The sequence below is a fragment of the Oncorhynchus nerka genome, linkage group LG27, assembly GCF_034236695.1.
Source record: "Oncorhynchus nerka isolate Pitt River linkage group LG27, Oner_Uvic_2.0, whole genome shotgun sequence".
NCBI classification, from domain to species: Eukaryota; Metazoa; Chordata; class Actinopteri; order Salmoniformes; family Salmonidae; genus Oncorhynchus; species Oncorhynchus nerka.
This window is the reverse complement of record NC_088422.1, coordinates 109,574,958-109,601,157: the sequence shown is the minus strand read 5'-3', so window position 1 is coordinate 109,601,157 and position 26,200 is coordinate 109,574,958. Positions and strand designations below refer to the sequence as shown.

Genomic DNA, 26,200 nt, shown 5'->3' with positions numbered 1-26,200 from the left:
CCTTTTGCGAAATAATGCTTTTTAGTCTTTTGATGGAAATACCATACGATGGAAATATATTTGACCGGTCAGGCTTATCGGTATGTAGGTTACTTTGCATAATTTTGTGAAATTAGATTGGTGCGTGTGTACAGTATATTCCTTGGACCACCTCCTCCTCTCCCTGGACTACCTCCTCCTCCTGTTAGGTTTCAGCAGCTTGGGGCTCTGCCAGTCCGGTAGTCTGTTCAGCCTGTTAGGTTTCAGCAGTGTGGGGCTCTGCCAGTCAGCTTGGGGCTCTGCCAGTCTGGTAGCCTGTTCAGCCTGTTAGGTTTCAGCAGTGTGGGGCTCTGCCAGTCCGGTAGCCTGTTAGGTTTCAGCAGCTTGGGGCTCTGCCAGTCCGGTAGCCTGTTAGGTTTCAGCAGCTTGGGGCTCTGCCAGTCTGGTAGCCTGTTCAGCCTGTTAGGTTTCAGCAGCTTGGGGCTCTGCCAGTCAGCTTGGGGCTCTGCCTGTCTGTTCAGCCTGTTAGGTCTCATCAGATTGGGGCTCTGCTCTATTGACTGGAGGCTGTAATGTCTAGTATACTGCCATCTATTGACTGGAGGCTGTAATGTCTAGTATACTGCCATCTATTGACTGGAGGATGTAATGTCTAATATACTGCCATCTATTGACTGGAGGATGTAATGTCTAGTATACTGCCATCTATTGACTGGAGGATGTAATGTCTAGTATACTGCCATCTATTGACTGGAGGATGTAATGTCTAGTATACTGCCATCTATTGACTGGAGGCTGTAATGTCTAGTATACTGCCATCTATTGACTGGAGGATGTAATGTCTAGTATACTGCCATCTATTGACTGGAGGCTGTAATGTCTAGTATACTGCCATCTATTGACTGGAGGATGTAATGTCTAGTATACTGCCATCTATTGACTGGAGGATGTAATGTCTAGTATACTGCCATCTATTGACTGGAGGGGGAAATATAACATCACTTTAAATGCTTCACAAACAACCCTATCTGGAAAACAAGTGTTACTGTGTACACACACACACACACACACACACACACACACACTGGTGTGGACATGTATAGATATGGAACGTGAACTGTTTTGGTGCTTGAATTGAAAGAACTACTGCCTGCACCCATTATCTAACTTCTCTCTCTCTCTCTCCTACCAGGTTTGAGTTAATGTGTTGGCAGTACAACCCATTAGATAATATCTAACTTCTCTCTCTCTCTCTCCTACCAGGTTTGAGTTAATGTGTTGGCAGTACAACCCATTAGATAATATCTAACTTCTCTCTCTCTCTCTCCTACCAGGTTTGAGTTAATGCGAATGTGTTGGCAGTACAACCCTAAGATGCGTCCGTCGTTTCTGGAGATCATTAACAGCATCAAGGAGGAGCTGGCGCCACCGTTCAGAGAGATGAGTTTCTTTTACAGCGAAGAGAACAAGCTTCCAGACACAGAGGAGTTAGACATGGAGGTAGAGAACATGAAGAATGTTCCTTTAGGCCCAGCTGCCTCTTCACGGCCCCCCATCCCCTGCCCCCCACCAGCTCCGGGTCCGCCCTGCCCAACCAGCCCCCTCCTCCCCCTCCCAACAGACATCAGCCTCCACGGCCCCCGACGGTCCATTAACGCTGGGCTCCACCCCCCCTTCAGCCCCGTCCTCTGGGCAGGTTCAGCCCCAGGCTCCCTCGTCCCCCTGCTCCCCAGCCCTCGGGGCCACCAGCCAGGCCTGCTGCTCCCGAGTGGCCCCTGGCCCCTCCTCAGCCCAGAGCTCAGGGGCTTCAGGACAGGTGGAGTCCAACGGCCCCGAGGCGGTCGCCCAGGTCCTGCTGCGACCAGCCTTCAATGACTCACCGCCCTACGCACACATGAACGGAGTGAGGAAGAAGGAACGTGCCATGCCCCTCCCACAGTCCTCGGCCTGCTGATCCTAGTGGACCTCTCTCCATCCCTCGTCCCTCTTTTCTAAAGAGCTTGGTGGACTCCTCTGTGGTGGGACTCCTCTGTGGTGGGACTCCTACTTTTTCATTCTGTTATTGTATTGACATTTCTATCAACTGCCTGATATAAAGCACCTCCTGCTGAGGCCTGCTGGGAGGACCCTGAACCACAACCTGAACAACGGTGTTTTTTACATATATTCCTTTAGGCCCAGCTACCTTTTATATATAAAACGCAAGTCCGTTGTTCAGGAAGGTTTCTGGTTACCACTACCAGTCAAAAGTTTGGACACACCTACTCATTCAAGGGTTTTTCTTAATGTTGACAACTTTTCTACCTTGTGGAATAATAGTGAAGACATCAAAACCAAAAAAAAAGCCCAAAAAGTGTTAAGCAAATCTTAAATATATTTGAGATTCTTCATGATAGCCACCCTTTTCCTTGATGACAGCTTTGCACTCTTGGCATTCTCTCAACCAGCTTCACCTGGAATGCTTTTCCAACAGTCTTGAAGGAGTTCCCACATATGCTGAGCACTTGTTGGCTGCTTTTCCTTCACTCTGTGGTCTAACTCATCCCAAACCATCTCAATTGGGTTGAGGTCGGGTGATTGTGGAGGCCAGGTCATCTGATGCAGCACTCCATCACTCTCCTTGGTCAAATATCCCTTACACAGCCTAGAGGTGTTTTGGGTCATTGTCCTGATGAAAAACAAATGATAGTCCCACTAAGCGCAAACCAGATGGGATGGTGTATCGCTGCAGAATACATCACACCACCTCCTCCATGCTTCACGGTGGGAACCACACATGCAGAGATCATCCGTTCACCTACTCTGCATCGCACAAAGACACGGCGGTTGGAACCAAAAATCTCAAATTTATACACATCAGACCAAAGGACAGATTTCCACCGGTCTAATGTCCATTGGTCGTGTTTCTTGGCCCAAGCAAGTCTCTTCTTCCTATTGGTGTCCTTTAGTAGTGGTTTCAGCAATTCGACCATGAAGTCCTGATTCACAGTCTCCTCTAAACAGTTGATGTTGAGATGTGTCTGTTAGTGAGGCTGGTAACTCTAATGAACTTATCCTCTGCAGCTGAGGTAACTCTGGGTCTTCCTTTCCTGTGGCGGTCCTCATGATAACCAAATTCATCATAGCGCTTGATGGTGTTTGCAACTGCACTTGAAGAAACTTTCAAAGTTCTTGAAATGTTCCATATTGACTGACCTTCATGCCTTAAATTAATGATGGACTGTCGTTTCTCTTTGCTTATTTGAGCTGTTCTTGCCATAATATGGACTTGGTCTTTTACCAAATAGGGCTATCTTCTGTATGCCAACCCTACCTTGTCACAACACAACTGATTGGCTCAAACACACAACTGATTGGCTCAAACACACAACTGATTGGCTCAAACGCATTAAGAAGGAAAGAAATTCCACAAAATAACTTTTAACAAGGCACACCTGTTAATTGAAATGCATTCCAGGTGATTACCTCATGAAGCTGGTTGAGAGAATGCAAAGCTGTCATCAAGGCAAAAGGGTGGCTATTTGAAGAATCTCAAAATGAAAATATATTTTGGGGTTATGACATGATTCCATAGTTTAGATTTCTTCACTATTATTCTACAATGTAGAAAATAGTAAAAATAAAGGAAATCCCTGGAATGAGTAGGTGTTCTAAACTTTATATAGGTACTGAGATGGTACACTATATATACAGTGTGTTTTCTATTCGTTTTTCTAAATATCCCCAAATGGAGACAGCCTTTCAGAGTGATGGTTGGTTGGTTGGCTCACTGTGTAATATTGGGGGGCATTATTATTATTGTGAGGTAAAATGTTAAATCTTCTGTCTGGAAGCCACGTCAACGACCACGGTCTGTCTCTGTGTCTGTGTTGTATATCAGTGTGGATGGACAGACATGATCCTCTCTGTTGGACTGGGACAAGATGGTCACCACCGATGATTAGTTGTCTGGTGTCGTCTTCTCCCTTTGTCTTGTCTGTGATTGACAGGAATCATTCTGACACTAGTGTAAACTACTTGTCTTGTCTGTGATTGACAGGAATCATTCTGACACTAGTGTAAACTACTTGTCGTCTCCCTTTGTCTTGTCTGTGATTGACAGGAATCATTCTGACACTAGTGTAAACTAAGTCTTCTCCCTTTGTCTTGTCTGTGATTGACAGGAATCATTCTGACACTAGTGTAAACTAAGTCTTCTCCCTTTGTCTTGTCTGTGATTGACAGGAATCATTCTGACACTAGTGTAAACTAAGTCTTCTCCCTTTGTCTTGTCTGTGATTGACAGGAATCATTCTGACACTAGTGTAAACTACTGGTCTTCTCCCTCTGTCTTGTCTGTGATTGACAGGAATCATTCTGACACTAGTGTAAACTAAGTCTTCTCCCTTTGTCTTGTCTGTGATTGACAGGAATCATTCTGACACTAGTGTAAACTAAGTCTTCTCCCTTTGTCTTGTCTGTGATTGACAGGAATCATTCTGACACTAGTGTAAACTAAGTCTTCTCCCTTTGTCTTGTCTGTGATTGACAGGAATCATTCTGACATTTGCGTAAACTACTTGTCGTCTCCTAGGCCTACAAGACATGACTAAATGATTTAATATCTTAAAGGATTGTGATCAATGGGAGGTTGTTTTATCCAGTCCTTCAGTTCCCTTCTTAGTTCCTCTGATCGGATGTATGGCTCCATATGCTTAGTTCCTCTGACCAGATGTATGGCTCCATATGCTTAGTTCATCTGATCGGATGTATGGCTCCATATGCTTAGTTCCTCTGATCGGATGTATGGCTCCATATGCTTAGTTCCTCTGACCGGGTGTATGGCTCCATATGCTTAGTTCCTCTGATCGGATGTATGGCTCCATATGCTTAGTTCCTCACCGGATGTATGGCTCCATATGCTTAGTTCCTCTGATCGGATGTATGGCTCCATATGCTTAGTTCCTCTGATCGGATGTATGGCTCCATATGCTTAGTTCCTCTGATCGGATGTATGGCTCCATATGCTTAGTTCCTCTGATCGGATGTATGGCTCCAGTCCAGTAGTATGGAGGAAGTCTGGACAGACAGGAGATGTCTCCAGTCCAGTAGTATGGAGGGAGTCGGGACAGACAGGAGATGTCTCCAGTCCAGTAGTATGGAGGATCGGGACAGACATGGATGTCTCCAGTCCAGTAGTATGGAGGGAGTCGGGACAGACAGGAGATGTCTCCAGTCCAGTAGTATGGAGGGAGTCGGGACAGACAGGAGATGTCTCCAGTCCAGTAGTATGGAGGGAGTCGGGACAGACAGGAGATGTCTCCAGTCCAGTAGTATGGAGGGAGTCGGGACAGACAGGAGATGTCTCCAGTCCAGTAGTATGGAGGGAGTCGGGACAGACAGGAGATGTCTCCAGTCCAGTAGTATGGAGGGAGGGAGACATTGCTGTACACAGCAGGTATATATTTACACTGTAGTCTCTGCTCTAAGATTCAGAACATTTCTCCATTGCTCTTACAGTTGTTCACTACATCACCAACAGTATGTGGACACCTACTCGTCAAACCTCTCATTTCAAAATGATGGGCATTAATATGGAGTTGGTCCCCCTTCTGCTGCTATAACAGCCTCCACTCTTCTAGGAAGGCTTTCCACTAGATGTTGGTACATTGCTGCTGGGACTTGCTTCCATTCAGCCACAAGAGCATTAGTGAGGTCGGGCACTGATGTTGGGCGATTAGGCCTGGCTAGCAGTCGGCATCCCAATGGGATTGAGGTCAGGGCTCTGCGCAGGCCGGTCAAGTTCTTCCACATCGATCTCAACAAACTATTTCTGTATGGACCTCACTTTGTGCACGGGGGCATTGTCATGCTGAAACAGGAAAGGGCCTTCCCCCAAACTGTTACCATAAAGTTGGAAGCACAGAATCATCTAGAATGTCATTGTATGCTGTAGCATTAAGATTTCTGTTCACTGGAACTAAGGGCCCTACCCCGAACCATGAAAAACAGCCCCAGACTGTTATTCCTCCTCCACCAAACTTTACAGTTGGCACTATGCATTCGAGCAGGTAGCGTTACCTGGCATCGGCCAAACCCAGATTTGTCTGTCAAACTGCCAGATGGTGAAGTGTGATTCATCACTCTGGAGAACGCGTTTCCACTGCTCCAGAGTCCAATAGCGGTGAGCTTTACACCACTCCAGCCGACGCTTGGCATTGCACATGGTGATCTTAGGCTTGTGTGCGGCTGCTCAGCCATGGAAACCCATTTCATGAATGCTCCCGACGAACAGTTCTTGTGCTGACGTTGCTTCCAGAGGCAGTTTGGAACTCGGTACTGAGTGTTTTTAAACGCGCTGCCTGCTTCAGCACTCGGCGGTCCCGTTCTGTGAGCTGGTGTGGCCTACCACTTTGTGGCTGAGCCGTTGTTGCTCCTATATGTTCCGACTTGATAATAACAGCACTTACTGTTGACCGGGGCAGCTCCAGCAGGGAAGATATTTGACTAACTGACTTGTTGGAAAGGTGGCATCCTTATGACGGTGCCACGTTGAAAGTCACTGAGCTCTTCAGTAAGGGCCATGCTACTGCCAATGTCGTGCTATGGAGATTGCATGGCTGTGTGGTGATTTTTTTATACATGTCAGCAACGGATGTGGCAGAAATGAGCTGAATCCACTCATTTGAAGGGGTGTCCACATACTTTTGTATATTTGGTGTAGTTAGACCTCAGAACATGTTCACACACATCACTGTTAATGTTCTTCTAAGTAATTGTCTGTACAGAAGCTGCTATTTAATTCTTTATTTTTGTTGTGGTTATAATATATCTATATGAAAATGAATCGTTCAGGTTGATTGTTTTACTCTCTTACTCTCTTATTGTTTTCTCGTTCCCATTACAGTCCATTTGTTCTTATGCTTGTTGTGTTTCTCAAACAATTCATTCATATGAAACATCAATGTTTCTCTTTAACTCATAAAGATATGCTGTTTTGACACATATTGTCCAAAGCCTTACATTTGTTTTCACCCAATACATTGTTGTTTTTGACGGAAAGATGGCTTTTCATTTTAGTTTCTTAGAGGTTTAGTGACGGTATTCCTAACTGTTGTCTTTCCTGAATGAAGGACAGAGAAAGACACCCCCCCACCACCACCAGTCCTTAATGAAGGAAAGAGATACTGACATATCCCCCCCATTACTGATCAAATAATGAGCTGCCACATCTACCCCCATTACTAGATCAAATAATGAGCTGCCACATCTACCCCCATTACTAGATCAAATAATGAGCTGCTACATCTACCCCCATTACTAGATCAAATAATGAGCTGCCACATCTACCCCCCATTACTAGATCAAATAATGAGCTGCTACATCTACCCCCATTACTAGATCAAATAATGAGCTGCTACATCTACCCCCATTACTAGATCAAATAATGAGCTGCTACATCTACCCCCATTACTAGATCAAATAATGAGCTGCCACATCTACCCCCATTACTAGATCAAATAATGAGCTGCCACATCTACCCCCATTACTAGATCAAATAATGACCTGCTACATCTACCCCCATTACTAGATCAAATAATGAGCTGCTACATCTACCCCCATTACTAGATCAAATAATGAGCTGCTACATCTACCCCCATTACTAGATCAAATAATGAGCTGCCACATCTACCCCCATTACTAGATCAAATAATGAGCTGCTACTGCTACATCTACCCCCATTACTAGATCAAATAATGAGCTGCTACATCTACCCCCATTACTAGATCAAATAATGAGCTGCTACATCTACCCCCATTACTAGATCAAATAATGACCTGCTACATCTACCCCCATTACTAGATCAAATAATGAGCTGCTACATCTACCCCCATTACTAGATCAAATAATGAGCTGCCACATCTATCCCCATTACTAGATCAAATAATGAGCTGCTACATCTACCCCCATTACTAGATCAAATAATGAGCTGCCACATCTACCCCCATTACTAGATCAAATAATGAGCTGCTACATCTACCCCCATTACTAGATCAAATAATGAGCTGCCACATCTACCCCCATTACTAGATCAAATAATGAGCTGCTACTGCCACATCTACCCCCATTACTAGATCAAATAATGACCTGCTACTGCCACATCTACCCCCATTACTAGATCAAATAATGAGCTGCCACATCTACCCCCCATTACTAGATCAAATAATGAGCTGCCACATCTCCCCCCATTACTAGATCAAATAATGAGCTGCTACTGCCACATCTACCCCCATTACTAGATCAAATAATGAGCTGCCACATCTACCCCCATTACTAGATCAAATAATGAGCTGCTACATCTACCCCCATTACTAGATCAAATAATGAGCTGCCACATCTACCCCCCATTACTAGATCAAATAATGAGCTGCTACTCTCTACCCCCATTACTAGATCAAATAATGAGCTGCTACATCTACCCCCATTACTAGATCAAATAATGAGCTGCCACATCTACCCCCATTACCAAATAATGAGCCCATTACCCCCATTACTAGATCAAATAATGAGCTGCCACATCTACCCCCATTACTAGATCAAATAATGAGCTGCTCTCCCCCATTACTAGATCAAATAATGAGCTGCTACATCTACCCCCATTACTAGATCAAATAATGAGCTGCTACTGCCACATCTACCCCCATTACTAGATCAAATAATGAGCTGCCACATCTACACATCTACCCCCATTACTAGATCAAATAATGAGCTGCCACATCTACCCCCATTACTAGATCAAATAATGAGCTGCCACATCTACCCCCATTACTGATCAAATAATGAGCTGCTACATCTACCCCCATTACTAGATCAAATAATGAGCTGCCACATCTACCCCCATTACTAGATCAAATAATGAGCTGCTACATCTACCCCCATTACTAGATCAAATAATGAGCTGCTACTGCCACATCTACCTAGATCAAATAATGAGCTGCCACATCTACCCCCATTACTAGATCAAATAATGAGCTGCTACATCTACCCCATTACTAGATCAAATAATGAGCTGCCACATCTACCCCCATTACTAGATCAAATAATGAGCTGCTACACATCTACCCCCATTACTAGATCAAATAATGAGCTGCCACATCTACCCCCATTACTAGATCAAATAATGAGCTGCTACTGCCACATCTACCCCCATTACTAGATCAAATAATGAGCTGCTACATCTACCCCCATTACTAGATCAAATAATGACCTGCTACATCTACCCCCATTACTAGATCAAATAATGAGCTGCCACATCTACCCCCATTACTAGATCAAATAATGAGCTGCCACATCTACCCCCATTACTAGATCAAATAATGAGCTGCTACATCTACCCCCATTACTAGATCAAATAATGAGCTGCCACATCTACCCCCATTACTAGATCAAATAATGAGCTGCCACATCTATCCCCATTACTAGATCAAATAATGAGCTGCCACATCTACCCCCATTACTAGATCAAATAATGAGCTGCTACTGCCACATCTACCCCCATTACTAGATCAAATAATGAGCTGCTACACATCTACCCCCATTACTAGATCAAATAATGAGCTGCCACATCTACCCCCATTACTAGATCAAATAATGAGCTGCCACATCTATCCCCATTACTAGATCAAATAATGAGCTGCTACTGCCACATCTACCCCCATTACTAGATCAAATAATGAGCTGCTACTGCCACATCTACCCCCATTACTAGATCAAATAATGAGCTGCTACATCTACCCCCATTACTAGATCAAATAATGAGCTGCCACATCTACCCCCATTACTAGATCAAATAATGAGCTGCCACATCTACCCCCATTACTAGATCAAATAATGAGCTGCTACTGCCACATCTACCCCCATTACTAGATCAAATAATGAGCTGCTACATCTACCCCCCATTACTAGATCAAATAATGACCTGCTACTGCTACATCTACCCCCATTACTAGATCAAATAATGAGCTGCTACATCTATCCCCCATTACTAGATCAAATAATGAGCTGCTACTGCCACATCTACCCCCCATTACTAGATCAAATAATGAGCTGCTACATCTACCCCCATTACTAGATCAAATAATGACCTGCTACTGCCACATCTACCCCCCATTACTAGATCAAATAATGAGCTGCCACATCTACCTCCATTACTAGATCAAATAATGAGCTGCTACATCTACCCCCATTACTAGATCAAATAATGAGCTGCCACATCTACCCCCATTACTAGATCAAATAATGAGCTGCCACATCTACCCCCATTACTAGATCAAATAATGAGCTGCTACTGCCACATCTACCCCCATTACTAGATCAAATAATGAGCTGCTACATCTACCCCCATTACTAGATCAAATAATGAGCTGCCACATCTACCCCCATTACTAGATCAAATAATGAGCTGCTACATCTACCCCCCATTACTGATCAAATAATGAGCTGCCACATCTACCCCCCATTACTAGATCAAATAATGAGCTGCTACATCTACCCCCCATTACTGATCAAATAATGAGCTGCCACATCTACCCCCCATTACTAGATCAAATAATGAGCTGCTACATCTACCCCCCATTACTAGATCAAATAATGAGCTGCCACATCTACCCCCCATTACTAGATCAAATAATGAGCTGCCTGCCATCTACCCCCATTACTAGATCAAATAATGAGCTGCCACATCTACCCCCATTACTAGATCAAATAATGAGCTGCTACATCTACCCCCATTACTAGATCAAATAATGAGCTGCCACATCTACCCCCATTACTAGATCAAATAATGAGCTGCTACATCTACCCCCATTACTAGATCAAATAATGAGCTGCCACATCTACCCCCATTACTAGATCAAATAATGAGCCCCCCCATTACTAGATCAAATAATGAGCTGCTACATCTACCCCCATTACTAGATCAAATAATGAGCTGCCACATCTACCCCCATTACTAGATCAAATAATGAGCTGCTACATCTACCCCCCATTACTAGATCAAATAATGAGCTGCTACATCTACCCCCATTACTAGATCAAATAATGAGCTGCTACATCTACCCCCATTACTAGATCAAATAATGAGCTGCCACATCTACCCCCATTACTAGATCAAATAATGAGCTGCTACATCTACCCCCATTACTAGATCAAATAATGAGCTGCTACATCTACCCCCATTACTAGATCAAATAATGAGCTGCTACATCTACCCCCATTACTAGATCAAATAATGAGCTGCCACATCTACCCCCATTACTAGATCAAATAATGAGCTGCTACTGCCACATCTACCCCCATTACTAGATCAAATAATGAGCTGCTACTGCCACATCTACCCCCATTACTAGATCAAATAATGAGCTGCCACATCTACCCCCATTACTAGATCAAATAATGAGCTGCTACATCTATCCCCCATTACTAGATCAAATAATGAGCTGCTACATCTATTCCCATTACTAGATCAAATAATGAGCTGCTACTGCCACATCTACCCCCATTACTAGATCAAATAATGAGCTGCTACATCTACCCCCATTACTAGATCAAATAATGAGCTGCTACATCTACCCCCATTACTAGATCAAATAATGAGCTGCTACATCTACCCCCATTACTAGATCAAATAATGAGCTGCCACATCTACCCCCATTACTAGATCAAATAATGAGCTGCCACATCTACCCCCATTACTAGATCAAATAATGAGCTGCTACATCTACCCCCATTACTAGATCAAATAATGAGCTGCCACATCTACCCCCATTACTAGATCAAATAATGAGCTGCCACATCTACCCCCATTACTAGATCAAATAATGAGCTGCTACATCTACCCCCATTACTAGATCAAATAATGAGCTGCTACATCTACCCCCATTACTAGATCAAATAATGAGCTGCTACATCTACCCCCATTACTAGATCAAATAATGAGCTGCTACATCTACCCCCATTACTAGATCAAATAATGAGCTGCTACTGCCACATCTACCCCCATTACTAGATCAAATAATGAGCTGCTACTGCCACATCTACCCCCATTACTAGATCAAATAATGAGCTGCCACATCTACCCCCATTACTAGATCAAATAATGAGCTGCCACATCTACCCCCATTACTAGATCAAATAATGAGCTGCTACTGCCACATCTACCCCCATTACTAGATCAAATAATGAGCTGCTACATCTACCCCCATTACTAGATCAAATAATGAGCTGCTACATCTACCCCCATTACTAGATCAAATAATGAGCTGCCACATCTACCCCCATTACTAGATCAAATAATGAGCTGCCACATCTACCCCCATTACTAGATCAAATAATGAGCTGCTACTGCTACATCTACCCCCATTACTAGATCAAATAATGAGCTGCTACATCTACCCCCATTACTAGATCAAATAATGAGCTGCCACATCTACCCCCATTACTAGATCAAATAATGAGCTGCCACATCTACCCCCATTACTAGATCAAATAATGAGCTGCTACATCTACCCCCATTACTAGATCAAATAATGAGCTGCCACATCTACCCCCCATTACTAGATCAAATAATGAGCTGCTACATCTACCCCCATTACTAGATCAAATAATGAGCTGCCACATCTACCCCCATTACTAGATCAAATAATGAGCTGCCACATCTACCCCCATTACTAGATCAAATAATGAGCTGCCACATCTACCCCCCATTACTAGATCAAATAATGAGCTGCCACATCTACCCCCATTACTAGATCAAATAATGAGCTGCCACATCTACCCCCATTACTAGATCAAATAATGAGCTGCCACATCTACCCCCATTACTAGATCAAATAATGAGCTGCCACATCTACCCCCCATTACTAGATCAAATAATGAGCTGCCACATCTACCCCCATTACTAGATCAAATAATGAGCTGCTACATCTACCCCCATTACTGATCAAATAATGAGCTGCCACATCTACCCCCATTACTAGATCAAATAATGAGCTGCCACATCTACCCCCATTACTAGATCAAATAATGAGCTGCTACATCTACCCCCATTACTAGATCAAATAATGAGCTGCTACATCTACCCCCATTACTAGATCAAATAATGAGCTGCTACATCTACCCCCATTACTAGATCAAATAATGAGCTGCTACATCTACCCCCATTACTAGATCAAATAATGAGCTGCTACATCTACCCCCATTACTAGATCAAATAATGAGCTGCCACATCTACCCCCATTACTAGATCAAATAATGAGCTGCTACTGCCACATCTACCCCCATTACTAGATCAAATAATGCTGCTGATCAAATAATGAGCTGCCACATCTACCCCCATTACTAGATCAAATAATGAGCTGCTACATCTACCCCCATTACTAGATCAAATAATGAGCTGCCACATCTACCCCCATTACTAGATCAAATAATGAGCTGCTACATCTATCCCCCATTACTAGATCAAATAATGAGCTGCCACATCTACCCCCATTACTGATCAAATAATGAGCTGCTACATCTATCCCCCATTACTAGATCAAATAATGAGCTGCCACATCTATCCCCATTACTAGATCAAATAATGAGCTGCTACTGCCACATCTACCCCCATTACTAGATCAAATAATGAGCTGCTACTGCCACATCTACCCCCATTACTAGATCAAATAATGAGCTGCCACATCTACCCCCCATTACTAGATCAAATAATGAGCTGCTACATCTACCCCCATTACTAGATCAAATAATGAGCTGCCACATCTACCCCCATTACTAGATCAAATAATGAGCTGCTACATCTACCCCCCATTACTAGATCAAATAATGAGCTGCCACATCTCCCCCATTACTGATCAAATAATGAGCTGCCACATCTACCCCCATTACTAGATCAAATAATGAGCTGCCACATCTACCCCCATTACTAGATCAAATAATGAGCTGCTACATCTACCCCCATTACTAGATCAAATAATGAGCTGCTACATCTACCCCCATTACTAGATCAAATAATGAGCTGCTACATCTACCCCCATTACTAGATCAAAATAGCTGCTACATCTACCCCCATTACTAGATCAAATAATGACCTGCTACATCTACCCCCATTACTAGATCAAATAATGAGCTGCCCATCTACCCCATTACTAGATCAAATAATGAGCTGCTACTGCCACATCTACCCCCATTACTAGATCAAATAATGAGCTGCTACATCTACCCCCATTACTAGATCAAATAATGAGCTGCCACATCTACCCCCATTACTAGATCAAATAATGAGCTGCTACATCTACCCCATTACTAGATCAAATAATGAGCTGCCACATTACTTACTAGATCAAATAATGAGCTGCTACATCTACCCCCATTACTAGATCAAATAATGAGCTGCCACATCTACCCCCATTACTAGATCAAATAATGAGCTGCTACATCTACCCCCATTACTAGATCAAATAATGAGCTGCCACATCTATCCCCATTACTAGATCAAATAATGAGCTGCTACTGCCACATCTACCCCCATTACTAGATCAAATAATGAGCTGCTACATCTACCCCCCATTACTAGATCAAATAATGACCTGCTACTGCCACATCTACCCCCATTACTAGATCAAATAATGAGCTGCCACATCTACCCCCATTATTATTATTTTTTTTACCTTTATTTAACCAGGCAAGTCAGTTAAGAACACATTCTTATTTTCAATGACGGCCTGGGAACAGTGGGTTAACTGCCTGTTCAGGGGCAGAACGGGGGTTTGAACTCGCAACCTTCCGGTTACTAGTCCAACGCTCTAACCACTAGGCTACCCTGCCGCCCCAATGCTTCTTGTGAATAGCAAACTCAAATTTTGTGAGGGTTTTGTATAGGGCAGGGTAACTCTAGCCAACATCTCGTCTCATTGATTGGACTCCAGGTTAGCTGACTCCTGACTCCAAGTAGCTTTTGTAGAAGTCATTAGCCTAAGGGTTCACATACTTTTTCCAACCTACACTGAATGTTTAAATGATGTATTCAATATAGACAAGAAAAATAGAAGAATTTGCGTGTTATTAGTTTAAGCACACTGTGTGTCTGTTCTGACGTAGATGGTCAGATCAAATTTTTACCAATTTATGCAGAAATCCGGGTTCACATACTTTTTCTTGCCACTGTATGTGGGAATGCTATTCATTCAGTGATCAACACCATAGTGCCCACACAACTCATCACTAAGCTAAGGACCCTGGGACTAAACACCTCCCTCTGCAACTGGATCAAGGACTTCCTGACGGGCCGCCTCCCATGTGGTAAGGGTAGGCAACAACATCCCCCAGGTGGTAAGGGTAGGTAACAACATCTCCCAGGTGGTAAGGGTAGGTAACAACATCTCTGCCACGTCAGTACAGGCAACAACATCCCCCAGGTGGTAAGGGTAGGCAACAACATCCCCCAGGTGGTAAGGGTAGGCAACAACATCCCCCAGGTGGTAAGGGTAGGCAACAACATCCCCCAGGTGGTAAGGGTAGGTAACAACATCCCCCAGGTGGTAAGGGTAGGCAACAACATCCCCCAGGTGGTAAGGGTAGGTAACAACATCCCCCAGGTGGTAAGGGTAGGTAACAACATCTCTGCCACGTCAGTTCAGGCAACAACATCCCCCAGGTGGTAAGGGTAGGCAACAACATCCCCCAGGTGGTAAGGGTAGGCAACAACATCCCCCAGGTGGTAAGGGTAGGCAACAACATCCCCAGGTGGTAAGGGTAGGGTAGGCAACAACATCCCCCAGGTGGTAAGGGTAGGCAACAACATCCCCCAGGTGGTAAGGGTAGGCAACAACATCCCCAGGTGGTAAGGGTAGGCAACAACATCCCCCAGGTGGTAAGGGTAGGCAACAACATCCCCCAGGTGGTAAGGGTAGGCAACAACATCCCCCAGGTGGTAAGGGTAGGCAACAACATCCCCCAGGTGGTAAGGGTAGGCAACAACATCCCCCAGGTGGTAAGGGTAGGCAACAACATCCCCAGGTGGTAAGGGTAGGCAACAACATCCCCAGGTGGTAAGGGTAGGCAACAACATATCCCAGGTGGTAAGGGTAGGCAACAACATCCCCAAGGTGGTAAGGGTAGGCAACAACATATCCCAGGTGGTAAGGGTAGGCAACAACATCCCCCAGGTGGTAAGGGTAGGCAACAACATCCCCCAGGTGGTAAGGGTAGGCAACAACATCCCCCAGGTGGTAAGGGTAGGCAACAACATCCCCCAGGTGGTAAGGGTAGGCAACAACATCCCCCAGGTGGTAAGGGTAGGCAACAACATCCCCTGCCACGCTGATCCTCAACCCGGGGGGCCCTCAGGGTTCATGCTTAGTCCCCTCCTGTATTCCCTGTTCACCCACGACTGGAAAGCACGACTCCAACACCATTAAGTTTGCTTACGACACAAGTGGTAGTCCTGATCATCGACAACGATGAAACAGCCTATAGGGAGGAGGTCAGAGAACTGGCAGTGTGGTGCCAGGACAACAACCTGTCCCTCAACGTGAGCAAGAAAAAGGAGATGATCGTGGACTACAGGAAAAGGAGGGCCGAACACGCCCCATTCACATCGACGGCGCTGAAGTGTAGCAGGTTGAGGTGTCCACATCACCAACAAACTCATGGTCCAAACACACTAAGGCAGTCGCGAAGGGGACACAACAACACCTTTCCCCCTCAGGAGACTGAAAAGATTTGGCAAGGTTCCCCAGATCCTCAAACTTCTACAGCTGCACCATCGAGAGCATCCTGACCGATTGCATCATCGCCTGGTATGGCAACTGCTTGGCATCCGATTGTTTGGTAGTGTGTATGGCCCAGTACATCACTGGGTCAAAGCTTCCTGTCATCCAGGACCTACAGTGCATTCGGAATGTATTCAGACCCCTTGACTTTTTCCACATTTTGTTAAATTACACAATTTCCTCAGCAATCTACACACAACTCTCCATAATGACAAAGCAAAAAAACGTTTTTTAGACATGTTTGCTAATTTATTAAAAACTAGAAATACCTTATTTACGTACGTATTCATACCTTTGCTATGAGACTCTAAATTGATCTCAGGTGCATCCTGTGTCCATTGATCATCCTTCAGATGTTTCTACAACTTGATTGGAGATCACCTGAGGTAAATTCAATTGATTGGACATGATTTAGAAAGGCACACACCTGTCTATATAAGGTCCCACAGTTAACAGTGAATTTCAGAGCAAAAACCAAGCCATGAGGTCAAAGGAATTGTCCTCCAAGACAGGATTGTGTTGAGGCACAGATCTGGGGAAGGGTACCAAAACAATTATGCAGCATTGAAGGTCCCCAAGAAATCAGTGGCCTCCATTATTTTAAAAAATTGATAGTTAGTCTTGTCTCATCACTGCAACTCCCGTACGGACTCAGGAGAGGCGAAGGTCGAGAGCCATGCGTCCTCCGAAACACAACCCAACCTAGCTGCACTGCTTCTTGACACAACGCCCATCCAACCCGCAAGCCAGCCGCACCAATGTGTCGGAGGAAACACCGTACACCTGGAAGCCAGCCGCACCAATGTGTCAGAGGAAACACCGTACACCCGGAAGCCAGCCGCACCAATGTGTCAGAGGAAACACCGTACACCCGGAAGCCAGCCGCACCAATGTGTCGGAGGAAACACCGTACACCTGGAAGCCAGCCGCACCAATGTGTCAGAGGAAACACCGTACACCTGGAAGCCAGCCGCACCAATGTGTCAGAGGAAACACCGTACACCCGGAAGCCAGCCGCACCAATGTGTCAGAGGAAACACCGTACACCCGGAAGCCAGCCGCACCAATGTGTCGGAGGAAACACCGTACACCCGGAAGCCAGCCGCACCAATGTGTCAGAGGAAACACCGTACACCTGGAAGCCAGCCGCACCAATGTGTCAGAGGAAACACCGTACACCTGGAAGCCAGCCGCACCAATGTGTCAGAGGAAACACCGTACACCTGGAAGCCAGCCGCACCAATGTGTCGGAGGAAACACCGTAACACCTGGAAGCCAGCCGCACCAATGTGTCGGAGGAAACACCATACACCTGGAAGCCAGCCGCACCAATGTGTCAGAGGAAACACCATACACCTGGAAGCCAGCCGCACCAATGTGTCGGAGGAAACACCGTAACACCTGGAAGCCAGCCGCACCAATGTGTCGGAGGAAACACCATACACCTGGAAGCCAGCCGCACCAATGTGTCGGAGGAAACACCATACACCTGGAAGCCAGCCGCACCAATGTGTCGGAGGAAACACCATACACCTGGAAGCCAGCCGCACCAATGTGTCAGAGGAAACACCGTACACCTGGAAGCCAGCCGCACCAATGTGTCAGAGGAAACACCATACACCTGGAAGCCAGCCGCACCAATGTGTCAGAGGAAACACCGTACACCTGGAAGCCAGCCGCACCAATGTGTCGGAGGAAACACCTGGTGACCTGGTCAGCTTGCACTGCGCCCGGCCCGCCACAGGAGCCGCTAGAGCGCGATGAGACAAGGATATCCCTTCCGGCCAAACCCTCCCTAACCCGGACGACGCTGGGCCAATTGCGCGTCGCCCCATGGACCTCCCAATTGCCCGCCTCCATCATTCTTAAATGGACGAAGTTGAAACCAAGACTCTTCCTAGAGCTGGCCGCCCAGCCAAATTCAGAATTGGGAGAAGGGCCTTGGTCATGGAGGAGACCAAGAACCAAATGGTCACTCTGACAGAGCTCTAGAGTTCTTCTGTGGAGATGGTTGTCCTTATGGAAGATTCTACCATCTCTGCAGCACTTCACCAATCAGGTCTTTATGGTAGAGTGGCTAGATGGAAGCCACTCCTCAGTAAAAGGCACATGGCTTTCATCAAGCTGCCCACTCAAGAAAAAGCTTAAAACGGTAACCAGTGCCTGCAGCCTGGTTCAGGTTAGCAACCCTTTGCCTTGATGATAGCTTTGCACACTCTTGGCATTCTCTCAACCAGCTTCACCTGGAATGCTTTTCCAACAGTCTTGAAGGAGTTCCCACATATGCTGAGCACTTGTTGGCTGCTTTTCCTTCACTCTGCGGTCCGACTCATCCCAAACCATCTCAATGTGTTTGAGGTCGGGTGATTGTGGAGGCCAGGTCATCTGATGCAGCACTCCATCACTCTCCTTTTTGGTAAAATAGCCCTTACACAACCTGGAGGTGTTGGGTCATTATCCTGTTGAAAAACAAATGATAGTCCCACTACACCATGCCATCTGTTTGGGCGTATCACTGCAGAATGCTGTTGTAGCCATGTTGGTTATGTGCCTTGAATTCTAAATAAATCACAGACAGTGTCACCAGCAAAGCACCCCCACACCATCACACCTCCTCCATGCTTTACGGTGGGAACCACACACCATCACACCTCCTCCTCCATGCTTCACAGTGGGAACTACACACCATCACACCTCCTCCATGCTTTACGGTGGGAACTACACACCATCACACCACCACCTCCATGCTTTACGGTGGGAACCACACACCATCACACCACCTCCTCCATGCTTCACAGTGGGAACCACACACCATCACACCACCTCCTCCATGCTTTACGGTGGGAACCACACACCATCACACCTCCTCCTCCATGCTTCACGGTGGGAACCACACATGTGGAGATCATCCGTTCACCCACACCGCATCTCACAAAAACACGACGGTTGGAACCAAAAATCTCCAATTTGGACTCCAGACCAAAGGACACATTTCAACCGGTCTAATGTCCATTGCTCGTGTTTCTTGGCCCAAGTGACACTTCTTCTTATTGGTGTTCTTTAGTAGTGGTTTCTTTGCAGCAATTCAACCATGAAGGCCTTATTCACACAGTTGATGTTGATGTGTCTCTTACTTGAATCAGTGAAGCATTTATTTGGCTGCAATTTCTGAGGCTGGTAACTAATGAACGTATCCTCTGCAGCAGAGGTAACTCTGGGTCTTCCATTCCTGTGGCGGTCCTCATGAGAGCCCGTTTCATCATATTGAATGATGGTTTTTGCAACTGCACTTGAAGAAACTTTCAAAGTTCTTGAAATTCCATATTGACTGACCTTCATGCCTTAAATTAATGATGGACTGTCGTTTCTCTTTGCTTATTTGAGCTGTTCTTGTCATAATATGGACTTGGTCTTTTACCAAATAGGGCTATCTTCTGTATACCAACCCTACCTTGTCACAACACAACTGATTGGCTCAAACACACAACTGATTGGCTCAAACACATTAAGGAAAACAATTACAAAAATAACTGAAAGGCACAGCTGTTAATTTAAATTCATTCCAGGTGACTAACTTATGAAGCTGGTTGAGAGAATGCCAAGAGTGGGCAAAGCTGTCATCCAGGCAAAGGTTTGCTATTTGAAGAAACTTAAATATAAAATACTTTTTGATTTGTGTCAAACTTTTTTTTACTACATGATTCCATGTGTTATTTCATAGTTTTGATGTATTCACTATTATTCTACAATTTAGAAAATAGTAAAACAAAATAGTTTTTTTTTTTTAAGTACAAATAAGAAAAACCCTTGAATGAAGAGGTGTTTTAAAACGTTTGACCGGTAGTGTATATTATAAGCAAAAGGATGTTCCCCGATGCTGGAAGGGGGGCCTGAGTGAAAAAGTTTGGGAACTCTTGCTGTACCTGATATGCTTAATTCAGTATGCCACTGTATACATGTTCTGAGACGATCCAGACATTGTCTCAAAGATACGGATGTATGGTGCATTTGGTTCTGGGGGAAGAGCGCCCCCGTGTCGCTAAAGCTAGAATCGTTACGATGCCTCAAAAACTACAACAACCGGCAAACAACTCACATCCGGGCTCCAGTCAATGACGTCGCCGTTGACTTTTAAGTCTGTTGATAAAATATCAAGACGTGCCCACAGGGACGTGATGAGGCTTTACAAACATTGCTTCTGCAAGAAGGTAAAGGAAGTAGCTAAGCTAACAGTTTGACATGAATAAGCAGTTCACTTGGAGATGTGCTTTCAAAGAAGCCAGCTACTGTTTTGAAACGTTTGATGATGTTGGTTTTAATTGTCCATACATGGCTGGCTAGCTAGTTACATAAGTTAACTGTTTGTTTTGCACACATTGCCAAGGAAGACCCAAGTGCTCGCAGCTAACGTTAGCTTGCTCTGAATGGCATATAACAACGTTACTGTTATGCTAACGTTAGCTTGCTCTGCGTGGCATATAACAACGTTACTGTTATGCTAACGTTAGCTTGCTCTGCATGGCATATATCAACGTTACTGTTATGCTAACGTTAGCTTGCTCTGCATGGCATATAACAACGTTACTGTTATGCTAACGTTAGCTCGCAAGTTACAGTACAGTAGGACCGAAGATACTGCTGGTAGAACTAGCTAACGTTACTAGCTAGCTAGCATCTTTCCTAAGGTATGTTTTGGACATTCAACCAAGCTGTATGTCTGATTTATGAATAAAACATAGTGTTTTATTGTATCTAACTATTGCACACGTAGTCGTTATACTTTGCCAATGCATCGTGGTCCCAATTTGATTATGGGAACATCTCTGTGTTGTTTTCCTGTTTATTTTCCTCTTTAAGGTGTAGCGGTGGTTCAGATAGAAGACCAGGGAAGGTACAGGAAGTGACAGCCGTGGTTCAGAAAGAAGATCAGGAAGTGACGGTACTTCCTTGTTGCCATGGCGTCTGAGCTGCAGGAGGCGATCTGCATGGCCAAGCAGGAGCGTCACAAGAACCTGTTCCTCAACTACAGGTGTGTTTTATTAAGGCACGTTACTATGTGTTAAATGTAAGTTATATGTCCTAGCCTTTATTCAACCTGTTCCTCAACTACAGGTGTGTTTTATTAAGGCATGTTACTATGTGTTAAATGTAAGTTATATGTCCTAGCCTTCATTCAACCTGTTCCTCAACTACAGGTGTGTTTTATTAAGGCATGTTACTATGTGTTAAATGTAAGTTATATGTCCTAGCCTTCATTCAACCTATTCCTCAACTACAGGTGTGTTTTATTAAGGCATGTTACTATGTGTTAAATGTAAGTTATATGTCCTAGCCTTCATTCAACCTGTTCCTCAACTACAGGTGTGTTTTATTAAGGCATGTTACTATGTGTTAAATGTAAGTTATATGTCCTAGCCTTCATTCAACCTGTTCCTCAACTACAGGTGTGTTTTATTAAGGCATGTTACTATGTGTTAAATGTAAGTTATATGTCCTAGCCTTCATTCAACCTGTTCCTCAACTACAGGAACCTGAACAACTTTCCGGCCGAGCTGCTGAAAGATGAAGGACTACAGTTTCTACAGAGGCTTTATATGAAGAGGAACTCTCTCACCACGCTGGTACGGACTGGTGGGGTCTCTGGTCCAGAACTCTCTCACCACGCTGGTACGGACTGGTGGGGTCTCTGGTCCAGAACTCTCTCACCACGCTGGTACGGACTGGTGGGGTCTCTGGTCCAGAACTCTCTCACCACGCTGGTACGGACTGGTGGGGTCTCTGGTCCAGAACTCTCTCACCACGCTGGTACGGACTGGTGGGGTCTCTGGTCCAGAACTCTCTCACCACGCTGGTACGGACTGGTGGGGTCTCTGGTCCAGAACTCTCTCACCACGCTGGTACGGACTGGTGGGGTCTCTGGTCCAGAACTCTCTCACCACGCTGGTACGGACTGGTGGGGTCTCTGGTCCAGAACTCTCTCACCACGCTGGTACGGACTGGTGGGGTCTCTGGTCCAGAACTCTCTCACCACGCTGGTACGGTCTGGTGGGGTCTCTGGTCCAGAACTCTCTCACCACGCTGGTACGGACTGGTGGGGTCTCTGGTCCAGAACTCTCTCACCACGCTGGTACGGACTGGTGGGGTCTCTGGTCCAGAACTCTCTCACCACGCTGGTACGGACTGGTGGGGTCTCTGGTCCAGAACTCTCTCACCACGCTGGTACGGACTGGTGGGGTCTCTGGTCCAGAACTCTCTCACCACGCTGGTACGGACTGGTGGGGTCTCTGGTCCAGAACTCTCTCACCACGCTGGTACGGACTGGTGGGGTCTCTGGTCCAGAACTCTCTCACCACGCTGGTACGGACTGGTGGGGTCTCTGGTCCAGAACTCTCTCACCACGCTGGTACGGACTGGTGGGGTCTCTGGTCCAGAACTCTCTCACCACGCTGGTGGGGTCTCTGGTCCAGGCTGTTACGTAACACCTTGGACCAGTGCTTAGGTGTCTGTCCGGCATCGTTTAGATCCAGTATTTATGTGTGGTAACTCTCATTCTGTAGCCTGGCTCTTAGTGATGTCAGTTTTCTATCATTTGCATTGTGGTCTGTGTTCTAAAAAGATGCTTTCTCTCCTTTCTGCAGCCGGATAATATAGCACAGAAGCTCCCCAACTTAATAGAGCTGTAAGTATAGAAGCTACCCAACTTAATAGAGCTGTAAGTATAGAAGCTACCCAACTTAATAGAGCTCCAAGTGTATAAAAGCATATTTTCTTACTGTAGGAAAGACATCGGGCAGGAATGCATAGGAACTGTTGGACCAGCAGTTTGCATGCGTCCACTAGATGGCACTACAGTTACAGATGCATTATATTCTGGGAAAGTAATCAACCGTTGTGGTCTTTCACATGTTTGGTACTTTTTACTTGTTGACACTTGTCAATCTTTTAAAGTGTCATTGCTCTTTGTCTCTTCAAGGTATCTGCATTCCAACAATATAACCTGTGTTCCTGAAGGTGATTTCTCAATGATCTTCAGTCATTTAGTAGAGGCTGGTACTATTACACTGAGTTACTTACATTCAACACCTTGTCAGTCCTACATAGAGCCATGACTATATGGAACTCTATTCTACATCAAGTAACTTAACTAATGGGGAACCACAACAAACCCCAGGAAGAGTAGCTGCTGCCTTGGCAACAGGAACTAATGGGGATCCATAATAAACCCCAGGAAGAGTAGCTGCTGCCTTGGCAGGAACTAAAGGGGATCCATAATAACCCCCAGGAAGAGTAGCTGCTGCCTTGGCAACAGGAACTAATGGGGATCCATAATAAACCCCAGGAAGAGTAGCTGCTGCCTTGGCAACAGGAACTAATGGGGATCCATAATAAACCCCAGCAAGAGTAGTTGCTGCCTTGGCAGGAACTAAAGGGGATCCATAATAACCCCCAGGAAGAGTAGCTGCTGCCTTGGCAACAGGAACTAATGGGGATCCATAATAAACCCCAGGAAGAGTAGCTGCTGCCTTGGCAACAGGAACTAATGGGGATCCATAATAAACCCCAGCAAGAGTAGCTGCTGCCTTGGCAACAGGAACTAATGGGGATCCATAATAAACCCCAGGAAGAGTAGCTGCTGCCTTGGCAACAGGAACTAATGGGGATCCATAATAAACCCCAGGAAGAGTAGCTGCTGCCTTGGCAACAGGAACTAATGGGGATCCATAATAAACCCCAGGAAGAATAGCTGCTGCCTTGGCAGGAACTAATGGGGATCCATAATAAACCCCAGGAAGAGTAGCTGCTGCCTTGGCAGGAACTAATGGGGATTCATAATAAACCCCAGGAAGAGTAGCTGCTGCCTTGGCATGAACTAATGGGGATCCATAATAAACCCCAGGAAGAGTAGCTGCTGCCTTGGCAGGAACTAATGGGGATCCATAATAAACCCCAGGAAGAGTAGCTGCTGCCTTGGCATGAACTAATGGGGATCCATAATAAACCTCAGGAAGAGTAGCTGCTGTCTTGACAACAGGAACTCATGGGGATCCATAATAAACCCCAGGGAGAGTAGCTGCTGCCTTGGCAACAGGAACTCATGGGGATCCATAATAAATACACATACAGGTATTCCAACCAGTGTTGTCATTTGAAGGTTTACACAGTAAACAAACAGTTGTATTGAAGCCAAATATCTGACTGTATAATGTTTTCTGAGTTACTGATAACCGGTTACCATTGAGGAGGTTCTATCTTATATAGTATGGTAGTGTAAACATCACCTTTTAAGATGCCTGTCCTCAGCTATAGGTAAGCTGTCCTCAGCTGTAGGTAAGCTGTCCTCAGCTGTAGGTAAGCTGTCCTCAGCTATAGGTAACCTGTCCTCAGCTATAGGTAACCTGTCCTCAGCTATAGGTAACCTGTCCTCAGCTATAGGTAAGCTGTCCTCAGCTATAGGTAAGCTGTCCTCAGCTATAGGTAAGCTGTCCTCAGCTATAGGTAAGCTGTCCTCAGCTATAGGTAACCTGTCCTCAGCTATAGGTAACCTGTCCTCAGCTATAGGTAAGCTGTCCTCAGCTGTAGGTAAGCTGTCCTCAGCTATAGGTAACCTGTCCTCAGCTATAGGTAAGCTGTCCTCAGCTGTAGGTAAGCTGTCCTCAGCTATAGGTAACCTGTCCTCAGCTATAGGTAACCTGTCCTCAGCTATAGGTAAGCTGTCCTCAGCTATAGGTAAGCTGTCCTCAGCTATAGGTAAGCTGTCCTCAGCTATAGGTAAGCTGTCCTCAGCTATAGGTAAGCTGTCCTCAGCTGTAGGTAAGCTGTCCTCAGCTGTAGGTAAGCTGTCCTCAGCTGTAGGTAAGCTGTCCTCAGCTGTAGGTAAGCTGTCCTCAGCTGTAGGTAAGCTGTCCTCAGCTATAGGTAAGCTGTCCTCAGCTATAGGTAAGCTGTCCTCAGCTATAGGTAACCTTTCCTCAGCTATAGGTAAGCTGTCCTCAGCTATAGGTAAGCTGTCCTCAGCTATAGGTAAGCTGTCCTCAGCTATAGGTAAGCTGTCCTCAGCTATAGGTAACCTGTCCTCAGCTATAGGTAACCTGTCCTCAGCTATAGGTAACCTGTCCTCAGCTATAGGTAACCTGTCTTGTCCTCAGCTATAGGGTAACCTGTCCTCAGCTATAGGTAACCTGTCCTGTCCTCAGCCATAGGTAACCTGTCCTGTCCTCAGCTATAGGTAACCTGTCCTGTCCTCAGCTATAGGTAACCTGTCCTCAGCTATAGGTAACCTGTCCTCAGCTATAGGTAACCTGTCTTGTCCCCAGCTATAGGTAAGCTGTCCTCAGCTGTAGGTAACCTGTCCTCAGCTATAGGTAACCTGTCCTGTCCTCAGCTATAGGTAACCTGTCCTGTCCTAAGCTATA

General features: G+C 45.4%; 2 protein-coding genes across 6 annotated transcripts in view; both read left to right on the top strand.

Annotated features, from left to right (window-relative positions):
- Positions 1-5,117, top strand: part of LOC135565185 (insulin-like growth factor 1 receptor) — a gene marked incomplete at its 5' end in the record, with an annotated part of 64,064 nt that extends 58,947 nt beyond the window's left edge. The window contains 2 exon segments of the mRNA XM_065011246.1: positions 1,314-1,728; positions 1,730-5,117. Of these exon segments, the coding sequence (XP_064867318.1) occupies positions 1,314-1,728; positions 1,730-1,933 (619 nt within the window).
- Positions 5,118-20,887: 15,770 nt separating this feature from the next.
- Positions 20,888-26,200, top strand: part of lrrc28 (leucine rich repeat containing 28) — a 30,138-nt gene continuing 24,825 nt past the window's right edge. For 2 of the 5 annotated variants that reach the window (XM_065012527.1, XM_065012523.1), the window contains exons 1-5: positions 20,888-20,995; positions 21,651-21,816; positions 22,315-22,408; positions 23,426-23,466; positions 23,761-23,798. In XM_065012527.1, the coding sequence (XP_064868599.1) occupies positions 21,743-21,816; positions 22,315-22,408; positions 23,426-23,466; positions 23,761-23,798 (247 nt within the window). In that variant the 5' untranslated portion in view covers positions 20,888-20,995; positions 21,651-21,742. The other 3 variants (XM_065012524.1, XM_065012525.1, XM_065012526.1) reach the window with 3 other exon arrangements.